An 11,503-nucleotide genomic window follows, 5' to 3' on the forward strand; every position below is an offset into this window, starting at 1 on the left:
CTGTGGGTTTCTGTTGCGTTGTCGTTTTGGTGTTTCTTTTATCAATATGTAAGTGAATATTTCACAAACTAATGGCTTGTTTCTTTAAGGGTTTGTTTGTTGTGTGTTCATTCAACCATATGCATTTTATAAAGAAATAATTTACTGAGAGTCAATTAACCCCTTTCCCACCTTGGACGTAAGAGTACGTAGAAAGGTGGGATCCCCACACCCCATGCAGGCTCCAGCGCTGAGCCCGCATGTTTTCTGGTACATGGCAGCTGATCTGTACAGCTGACATGTGCCCCTAACAGCCGCAGGTGGAATTGTGATCCACCTCCGGCTGTTGACCAGTTAAATGCTGCTGTCAATCTCTGACAGCGGCATTTAACATGGCCGCGGCAGAAGGACGTCACTAGTCCCGCCCATCGGCGTCCATGTCACATGACCATGGGTTGCCGATGGGCTGGCATGACAGACCGGGGACTGCAGGAGACGGTTGTCATGGCTGAGATGCTATGAGCGCTGCCCAGCGGTCAACGCTCATGGCAAGTGAGCATTTCTGTAACACATAGCAGGGCTGGAGCCCTGCTGTCTGTTGCACAGGTGATCAGATGATCACAGCTTCTAGTCTCATATCGAGAATATTGAAGCATGTAAAAAGTAAAAAAAATGTTTTTAAAAATAAAGATATTTAAAAATCACCCCCCTTTCGCCGTATTGAAAATAAAACGATTAAAAAAAATCAAATATACACATCTTTAGTATCACTGCATCCAGAATTGCCCGGTCTATCAATATCTAAAAAGAATTAATCGGATGGGTAAACAGCATAACAAGAAAAAAAATAAAAATGCCAGAGTTAATTATTTTTGATAGCCGCAACCTTACATTAAAATGCAATAACAGGCAATCAAAAGATTGTATCTACCCCAAAATGGTATTAATAAAAACGTCAGCACGGCATACAAAAAATAAGCCCTCACCCGGCCCCAGATCCCGAAAAATGGAGACGCTACAGGTCTCGGAAAATAACGCCATTTATTTATTTTGCACTACTTAAATTAAAAAAAGCCTATACATGTTTGGTATCTATGAACTTGTAATAACCTGGGAAATCATAATGGCAGGTCAATTTTACCATTTATAGTAAAACCTCGGCACACCAATAATAGAATTTTAACTGATTTATTTTTAGCAGTCCACATCAAAAACGTTTCGGTCCACGCATTGGACCTTCGTCAGTGTACCGCAGGTGAAAAATAAGAGTAACATGAATATATCAATTTATGTATAGAGAACATTAGACAACAGGTCAAATGTGCCTAGAATTATTATTACATTCAATAGAGATGAAGAATCAACAGTATCAGAAGATGACACAAAATATAGCACAAAATAATCACATAACCACTTGCTAAATAATGGGGAAGAGGGAGTGGGAGTGGGAGGCGCAGTGTCCCTGACAGGGAATCCTGTAGATATAAAGAACATTGATGGTCTCAGTAAGACAGCCATGCTAAGTGCAACCGCTGGTGCTGAAGATACCTGCTCATTCCTTGCGTACCTTAGGCACTCATGGGAATCGTATAGGGACCTCGGACACGCGGTATCCACCGCTGCTAGCCGGTATAGTGGTGAGGAGGGAGCACGCAGTGTATATCCTGAGGGTAGGCGGGTTTGGTGATGTGAAACCGCCAATAGGAATCCAGGAATTTGATTGACATCGTGCGTTTCCGGTGACGTCACAGGAAGTGACGTTCGGGATTCCCGGAAACGATTGCAATTGGTTGGGGTGCGCGCATGCGCTTGTGCGTGCGTGTCACCCAGCAAGATGATGCGTTCCACGGAGTGGGAGACAATAGCTATGGGCTGTTTAATGTGTTCCACTTTGGGGGGGGCGTGAACTACGCGACAGGGTTGAGGGGAGAAGGCAGGAGGGGAGTAGATGCTGGCCCTTAGGAAAATCTGAAATAGAAGGAAGTACACATTAATATATGACCAGTTGTACACAAATAAGGCATACCTACACAGTGGACCTGGGTGTCATGATAGAAAAAGACCTTAGGATAGGATCTCCCATGGTGTCCTATGGGACATTATTGCAAATATCTCAAAATGCACATAAAAAAATGCACATAAAAAAATTCACATAAATGAAAGCAAATCATAGTCCCTGTTAAGTCCTCTGGGGGCCAGGGATTGCAGTTCATGAATCCAGTAGGCTTCTCTTTGTTTCAATTTCTGAATGCGGTTACCACCGTGACGAGGCTGCTGGACATGTTCAATTACCTGGAACCTTAGTTGTGCGACACTATGTCCCGCTGTGATGAAGTGATGAGGAATGGGCAATAATGAATTTTTACATCTGATGGTAGATTTATGTTTGGATATCCTGTCTTTAATCGGTTGTGTTGTTTTGCCTACATATATTAGGCCACAGGGGCATTTGATGAGGTATACCACGTAGCTTGTGTCACATGTGAAGAAACCTTTTATGGTGTACTTTCTGCCGGTTCGGGGGTGGTAAATGTTGTCCCCTCTGAGAATGTTATGACACTGGTGGCATTGAAGGCAAGGGAAGGTGCCTTAGCTATTGTCTCCCACTCCGTGGAACGCACCATCTTGCTGGGTGACACGCACGCAAAAGCGCATGCGCGCACCCCAACCAATCGCAATCGTTTCCTGGAATCTCGAACATCACTTCCTGTGACGTCACCAGAAACGCACGATATCAATCGAATTCCTGGATTCCTATTGGCGGTTTCACATCACCAAACCCGCCTACCCTCAGGATATACACTGCGTGCTCCCTCCTCACCACTATACCGGCTAGCAGCGGTGAATACTGCGTGTCCGAGGTCCCTATATGCTTCCCATGAGTGCCTAAGGTACGCAAGGAATGAGCAGGTATCTTCAGCACCAGCGGTTGCACTTAGCATGGCTGTCTTACTGAAACCATCAATGTTCTTTATATCAACAGGATTCCCTGTCAGGGACACTGCGCCTCCCACTCCCACTCCCTCTTCCCCATTATTTAGCAAGTGGTTATGTGATTATTTTGTGCTATATTTTGTGTCATCTTCTGATACTGTTGATTCTTCATCTCTATTGAATGTAATAATAATTCTAGGCACATTTGACCTGTTGTCTAATGTTCTCTATACATAAATTGATATATTCATTCTACTCTTATTTTTCACCTGCGGTACACTGACGAAGGTCCAATGTGTGGATCGAAACGTTTTTGATGTGGACTGCTAAAAATAAATCAGTTAAAATTCTACTATTGGTGTGCCGAGGTTTTACTACAATTTCTATGGTCTTGGATCCTGCTCGTGCACCCTGGTCCAGTTGTGCTGCGTTTCTCACTTCAATTTTAGCATTTAGTGAACATGGTAAGGGTATGTGCCCACGTAGCGTTTTACAAGCGTTTATGCTGTGGTAATCCGCCCCCCATGGTCCCCAATGACAAGCCGCAATGTCAATGCCCATGCTGCGGATTTTTCCGCAGCATTTATGCAGCGATCAAAAATCCGCAGCATGTCCATTAATTTTGCGGACACGCAGCGTAATCGCCGCCATTGACTTGCATTGAAACGCATAATATCCGTGTCAGTACATTTGTACACAAGGATATTATGCGTTTCTATGTGCGGATGGTACCCAAGTCTGGAGGAGAGGAGACTCTCATCCAGACCTGGGTACCATAGAAACTGTAAAAAAATAATTTAAAATAAAAAATAAAGTTTATACTCACCTTCCGGTGTCCTCCCAGTGTTTTGTCTACTCCGTCCGGTCTATTGCAATGCTCCCGCTGTTGTGAAGGACCTGCCATGACGTCACTGAGTCATGTGACCCATCACATGGCTCAATGACGTCACCGCAGGTCCTTCACACCACCGCGAGGAGGACTATGGGGAGAGCAGTATACTATGTGGAGGACCATGGGGAGTGAATTTTATGATATGGAGGTCCATGGGGACAGCATTATATTGTATGGAGAACCATGACGAGTGCATTAAATTGTATGGAAGACTATGGGGCGTGCATTATACTATATGGAGGTTCATGAGGAGTGCATTATACTATATGGAGGATTATGGGGGGCGCACTGTACTACATGGAAGACTATGTGGGACCATTATAATATTTGGAGGGCTATGTGGGGGCCATTATACAGTATGCAAGCAATTATACAGTGGGAAGATTTGTGTGGGGTCCATCATACTGTTTGGAGGGGTGTGTGGGGTTCATCATACAGCTTGGAGGGCTGTGTAAAAAGTGTAAAAAGAAAATAGTAGTTAGGGATATTTATGGCCTTAATTTTTAATTTCAGAAAAGTAATCCAATATTATTATTTGGATTGAAGAACTAAATTGATACTATGATGATTTAATTGCTATGCTCATGTACAACAAGAAAACATTTCAGACGGCGGAGACTTGATTAAAACTACTGAAATCGGGCGACATCCATCAATTACCGTTTGCTATTTAAATTCCCTAGGCAATTGTATCTACCGCCCATCGTGCAGGTTAGCTCTCTATACCTGGATGTAATATCAGACGGTAGAATATGCCAGCAGGAACACGTTCAGTGTTTAGGCTGCATAGCAATAATTCATTTATATGATTGTTGCATATTATATTTTATAGTTTTTCTCTAGGATGTACAATAATATTTTTCTTATTTCAGAAATGTAGGTGCTAAAAAGCTGTTGTCAATTTTGCATAATCAGACTGGTTTTCACATGTTCCTAATTCCTAACTTCCTTCGACCTGTTCAGTTACAGATTTCTCAATGTAGTTTAGCAATAGCAGTTAGTTATATAAACTGAACCGTTATCGGGCAATTATAAAAGTGCAAGACCTGAAAGAATAATGAATTTGACTCCGATCAGTAACATGGATCATCGTCTCATCATTCTAGTAGCACTCTGGGTAGGCCAGATAGATGCAGGTGAGTACTAGATGCATAAAACAGGTTCAATTATAGTACGAGTTAATGACCTTACATATTTGGGGGTCTATCAGATTCTATGTATTTCTTTGTATTGTTTTATATGATATATAAGTTAGACACCACTGCTTACCAGAGAATGAAATGACATGATGATGATATGGGTCTACAACACATTAAATTCATCATAATGTATAAGGATAGAGGCAAGTTAGTTAATTATTAATACTTTTTAACACTTCTCAGTACCCTTAGTACCTAAGAATTATCTATCTTTCAAGGATTGATTATAACAGTGTATTTTAAAAGTGTTTTTACATTTCAATAATATATTATATACATTTTTATTTTTTCTTCAGGAACTTTCCGTACTGAAATTGTTGGGGGCAGAGAGGCTGTTCCTAACTCTCATCCTTACATTGCCTCTCTTCAGTTAAGACGTCAGCATTTCTGTGGTGGATCCCTCATTGCCCAGCAATTTTTAATGACAGCTGCACATTGCCTATCAAACATGTAAGTATCTTGTCTATAAGGGACTTATTACTGTATGTATGCAAAGGGCTATGATCAGGGTAGTACAGGCAAGATACCTATGGGCTTAAACAGTTAATTTGGAGAACCAAAGACCTCATTAACTAAATGTATTCCTTTGTAATGCTGTAGCTTTCTATCCAATGATCATACAGTTCCTTCCTCTGATTTCTCCCATGCTCTAATTCTCACCACAGCTCAAATTCCCACTGCATGGCAGTAATAGATGAGTGTGAGTCACAATAACTAATTATCACCATAACGAAAACTAATAGAACAGAACTATATATCCTCAATGTTTCAGCTGTATATAATACTAACTATTGAACATATTCTACACCTGGGTGGTGAGCATTTTTATTGGTATATGCTCCCTCATCCTGGTATATGCTCCCCCATCCTGCACTCCCATCCTGGTATATGCGCCCCCATCCTGGCATATGCTTCCCCATGCTGCTCCTTCATCCTGATATATGCTCCAACATCCTAGTATGTGCTCCCCCATCCTGGTCCATGCTCCCCCATCCTGGTCCATGCTCCCCCATCCTGGTACATGCTCCCCCATCCTGGTATATGCTCCCCCATCCTGCTGCTCCATCCTGGTATATGCACCCCCACCCTGGTCCCCCATACTGATATATGCTCTCCCATCCTGGTCACCATTCTGGTATTTGTGCCCCCATCTTGGTCCCCCATCCTGGTATATGTACCCCCATCCTGCTCCTCCATCCTGGTATATACTCCTCCATCATTGTATATGCTCCCCCATCCTGGTCCCCCATTCTGGTATTTGTGCCCCCACCCTTGTCCCCCATCCTGGTATATGATCCCCCATCCTGGTCCCCCATTCTGGAATTTGTGCCCCCATCCTGGTCCCCCATCCTGGTATATGCTCCCCCATCCTGGTATATGCTACCCCATCCTGGTCCCCCATTCTAGTATTTGTTCCCTCATCCTGGTCCCCCATCCTGATATATGCTCCCCCATTCTGGTCCCTCATCCTTGTATATGGTCTCCCATCCTGGTATATGTGCCCCCATCCTGATATATGCTCCACCATACTGGTATTTGCACCCCCATCCTGGTATATGCTCCCCCATCCTGATCATGCTCCTCCATCCTGGTCCCCAATCCTGTTATATGCTCCCCAATTCTGGTCCCCCATTCTGGTATTTCTGCCCCCACCCTGGTCCCCCATCCTGGTATATGCTCCCCCATCCTGGTATATGCGCCCCCATCCTGGTATATGCTCCACCATCCTGGTATCTGCACCCCCATCTTGCTCCTCCATCCTGGTATATACTCCTCCATCCTGTTATATGCTCCCCCATCCTGCTCCCCCATCCTTGTATATGCTACCCCATCCTGGTCCCCCATTCTAGTATTTGTTCCCCCCATCCTGGTCCCCCAACCTGATATATGCTCCCCCATTCAGGTCCCTCATCCTGGTATATGGTCTCCCATCCTGGTATATGCGCCCCCATTCTGGTATATGCTCCACCATACTGGTATTTGCACCCCCATCCTGGTATATGCTCCCCCATCCTGGTTCTCAATGTTGGCATATGCTCCCCAATCCTGGTCCCCCATCCTAGTATATGCTTCCCAATCCAGGTCCCCCATCCTGGTATATGGTGCCCCATCCTGGTATATGCTCCATCATCCTGATCCCCCTTCCTGGTATATGCTCCCCCATCCTGTTATGTGCTCCCTCATCCTGGTCCCCTATCCTGATATATGCTCCCCCATCCTGGTCCCTTTTCTGGTATATGATCCCCCATCCTGGTCCCTCATCCTAGTATATGCTCCCCTATTCTGGACCATGCTCCCCCATCCTGGTCCCCCATCCTGGTATATGCTCCCCCATCCTGGTCCCCCATTCTGGTATTTGCGCCTCCATCTTGGTCCATGCTCCCCCATCCTGGTATTTGCGCCCCTATCCTGGTCCCCCATCCTGGTATGTGCTTCCCCATCCTGGCATATGCTCCCCCATCCTGGTCCACACTCCCTCATCCTGGTATATGCTCCCACATCCTGGTATATGCTTCCCTATCCTAGTCCCCCATCCTGGTATTTTTGCCCCCATCCAGCTCCCCCACCCTTGTCCCCCATCCGGTTATGTGCTCCCTCATCCTGGTCCTCCATCCTGAAATATGCTCCCCCATCCTGGTCTCCCATCCTGGTATATGCTCCCCCATCCTGGTCCACACTCCCCCATCCTGGTATATGCTCCCACATCCTGGTATATGCTCCCCTATCCTGGTCCCCCATCCTGCTATATGCTCCCCCATCCTGGTATTTTTGCCCCAATCCAGCTCCCCCATCCTCGTTCCCCATCCTGTTATGTGCTCCCCCATCCTGTTATGTGCTCCCCCATCCTGGTCCCCCATCCTATTATGTGCTTCCCCATCATGTTATGTGCTCCCCCATCCTGTTCCACCATCCTGCTATGTGCTCCCCCATCCATCCAACAATTAAATAAAAAAACACTCCTACTCACCTTTCCATCGCTCCACTGCAGCGCATCACCTGTTTATTTTACTAAAATAGAGCCGGAATCACCGCCTGCATAGCGCAATATCCGGCGCAATTTTAGTGAAGACACATTTGCAGAGTGTCTTCCATAAAATGGCACCGGATATCGCGCATGCGCATACCGCGCTGTACAGCGCCATTTTGCTGAAGACACACGGCAAATGTGTCTTCACTAAAATGGCGCCCAATATCGCGCTATGGGCAGGTGTCAATTCCGACAGAACAGTCCACACCCAGCCTCCGACCTGAACAGAGGCGCCACACTCCTCCCCAGCAGGTATGTGCTTATGGCACTGGAGATCGCGGTATTCGTTCAGTGCCTATGCATACCGCGATCTCCGGTGCCACACTCCTCATTCCTGTCTGGGATGTGTTCTTCTGTTTCTGGCCAGACTGCGCAGGCGCATTGCGCTTGCGCAGTCTAAAGAGGCTTCGGACAGAAGGACACATCCCTGGTTATATTATAGATTATGTGACTTATAAAAAATACATATATATATTTTGTATTTTTCCCTTTTATCACTCAGAAACCCAAGTGAAGTGACTGTGGTATTGGGGGCTCATTCTCTAAGTAGCAACGAAGCCTCCAGACAAACATATAGAATTGCTAGAGTCTTTGAAAACGGCTTCAACCCACAAACACTGGAAAATGATATCATTATTTTACAGGTGAGATGACAGCAATGTTCACAAGAAACATCATTTAGTAGACTTAGGCTGGCCATACACATTATATGGCTGTTGGCCATGCCAGCTGACATTTCCATACAAAGTAGTGCTCATTCATCTGAGCACTTCTATGTTCTCTGTGAGAAAGCCGCCGACTGACACGTCGGCTGGAGTCTTATGTCTGATCGACATATTCCCAGACCATCAGTAGGTAACCCTTTGATATCTGTGGTTTCGGCCAACAATTATCTAAAGTGTATGAGGGCCTTAACACTTTTCCCAAACATTAACTGACTAAACTGTTTTCTCTTTATGTCTTGTTGATGCAGCTTGATAGGAGAGTAACTCTGAACTCAAGAGTTAATTTGATTGAATTACCTCGAGTCAATGAGACAGTTCCTGCTGGGACCCAGTGTATTACATCAGGATGGGGACGATTGGGAACACAGGCAAGGATTCCAGATCGTCTTCAGGAGCTCAATGTCACAGTGACTGGAAGCGATTTGTGTCGTCCCAACAACATATGCACTGGAGTATTCATGCGTCAGGCTGGAATATGTTTTGTAAGTAATGCAAGACAAGTGGATAATATCAAAAGGCAACTTCTATAAGTATAATGCAGACTATTCACTGTTCTCTAAAAATCAATCAATGAGTCAGAGCTCATTAGTGATCAAAATCTTAGAAGGCCGTTATATATATTTATTTCATAGCTTTGTACATGTGGTGACAAGTCGGGGTCATAACTATGGTTGGAGCAGAGCTTCCCGTTAGACAATGGCTGTGATATCACTGACACCAAACAATTTATAAGGGGTTCCATCAGGTCTCATGAATTACGGGGTGATACTATATATATGATTTTATTTTTTATAACAGGCAGGATATTGGTGATAGCAGGGGACACATCATTGGACTATGGGGTGAAGAAAATAGGACTGTAACTAAATGGTTATTGGTTTAAATGAATTATCACCTATCTAATGAATATGTGATAAATCCCCTATTGCCAGAATAGGGGTCCAGTTTCCCGCATTTGTCCCCAATTGTAAAACACAGCCAGAAGAGATAGCAATTGGTGTCTTAAAGTGACAGAAAAGCCCTGCTGGAAAGTATCGTTATAGGAGCAAAAATGTGCATCACTATGAGTATGTTACTCTGCTAAAATTTCTAATCTTGCTTCATACAGAAATAATAAACATATCTTTTTGGAGTGAGTGAAATAAAAGTTGTAAGAATATAATAAAAATAGGTCCTAATAAAAACATTTGTTTTCCAGGGAGACTCTGGAGGACCTCTCGTGTGCAATGGGGTGATTCAAGGAATTTCTTCTTTCATAATCCAGAGTTGTGGAAATGGTGTAGCCCCTGATTTCTTCTCACGGGTTGCTCTTTTCCGAGACTTCATTGATCGTTCTATCAATAGCTGATATAACAGAGCAGTCTTCTTTTCCTGATACTATCAATGAAACCATCGCCTTTAACTTTTTTCCATTTGTCCTAATTACAATGTGAACACATTACTGATATAAACATGTGAGATATAAACATGCATGATATGAAGCTGTGGGTTTCTGTTGCGTTGTTGTTTTGGTGTTTCTTTTATCAATATGTAAGTGAATATTTCACAAACTAATGGCTTGTTTCTTTAAGGGTTTGTTTGTTTTGTGTTCATTTGACCATATGCATTTTATAAAGAAATAATTTAGTGACGGTCAATTAACCCCTTTCCCACCTTGGACGTATGAGTACGTAGAAAGGTGGGATCCCCACACCCCATGCAGGCTCCAGCGCTGAGCCCGCATGTTTTCTGGTACATGGCAGCAGTTCTGTACAGCTGTCATGTGCCCCTAACAGCCGCAGGTGAAATCGTGATCCACCTCCGGCTGTTGACCAGTTAAATGCTGCTGTCAATCTCTGACAGCGGCATTTAACATGGCCGCGGCAGAAGGACGTCACTAGTCCCGCCCATCGGCGTCCATGTCACATGACCTTGGGTCGCCGATGGGCTGACATGACAACCTGGGGACTGCAGGAGACGGTTGTCATGACTGAGATGCTATGAGCGCCGCCCAGCGGTCAACGCTCATGGCAAGTGAGCATTTCTGTAACACATAGCAGGGCTGGAGCCCTGCTGTCTGTTGCACAGGTGATCAGATGATCACAGCTTCTAGTCTCATATCGAGAATATTGAAGCAAGTAAAAAGTAAAAAAAAAATGTTTTAAAAATAAAGATATTTAAAAATCACCCCCCTTTCGCCGTATTGAAAATAAAACGATTAAAAAAAATCAAATATACACATCATTAGTATCACTGCATCCAGAATTGCCCGGTCTATCAATATCTAAAAAGAATTAATCGGATGGGTAAACAGCGTAACAAGAAAAAAAATAAAAATGCCAGTTAATTATTTTTGGTAGCCGCAACCTTACAATAAAATGCAATAACAGGCAATCAAAAGATTGTATCTACCCCAAAATGGTATTAATAAAAACGTCAGCTCGGCATACAAAAAATAAGCCCTCACCCAGCCCCAGATCCCGAAAAATGGAGACGCTACGGGTCTCGGAAAATAACGCCATTTATTTTTTTTGCACTTCTTAAATTAAAAAAAACCTATACATGTTTGGTATCTATGAACTTGTAATAACCTGTGAAATCATAATGGCAGGTCAATTTTAGCATTTAGTGAACATGGTAAAAAAACAAACAATTGTGGAATTGCACTTTTTTTGCAATTTCGCATTTTGAATTTTTTTCCTGTTTTCTAGTACACAATATGGTAAAACCAAAAAACACATGGACACATATGGCAAAAAATGAAAAC

General features: G+C 43.8%; 1 protein-coding gene across 1 annotated transcript; it reads left to right on the forward strand.

Annotated features, from left to right (window-relative positions):
• Positions 1-4,799: 4,799 nt before the first annotated feature.
• Positions 4,800-10,238, forward strand: LOC141165564 (myeloblastin-like). Its single transcript, XM_073651272.1, has 5 exons — positions 4,800-4,941; positions 5,301-5,454; positions 8,535-8,676; positions 9,006-9,239; positions 9,956-10,238. Exons 1-5 carry the CDS (start codon positions 4,863-4,865, stop codon positions 10,103-10,105), a joined length of 759 nt encoding a protein of 252 aa, XP_073507373.1. The 5' UTR covers positions 4,800-4,862; the 3' UTR covers positions 10,106-10,238.
• The last annotated feature ends 1,265 nt before the right edge of the window (positions 10,239-11,503 follow it).

The sequence above is a fragment of the Phyllobates terribilis genome, unplaced genomic scaffold (assembly GCF_046119375.1).
Source record: "Phyllobates terribilis strain yellow unplaced genomic scaffold, ASM4611937v1 Scaffold_1__5_contigs__length_1240528914, whole genome shotgun sequence".
In the NCBI taxonomy this organism is placed as follows: domain Eukaryota; kingdom Metazoa; phylum Chordata; class Amphibia; order Anura; family Dendrobatidae; genus Phyllobates; species Phyllobates terribilis.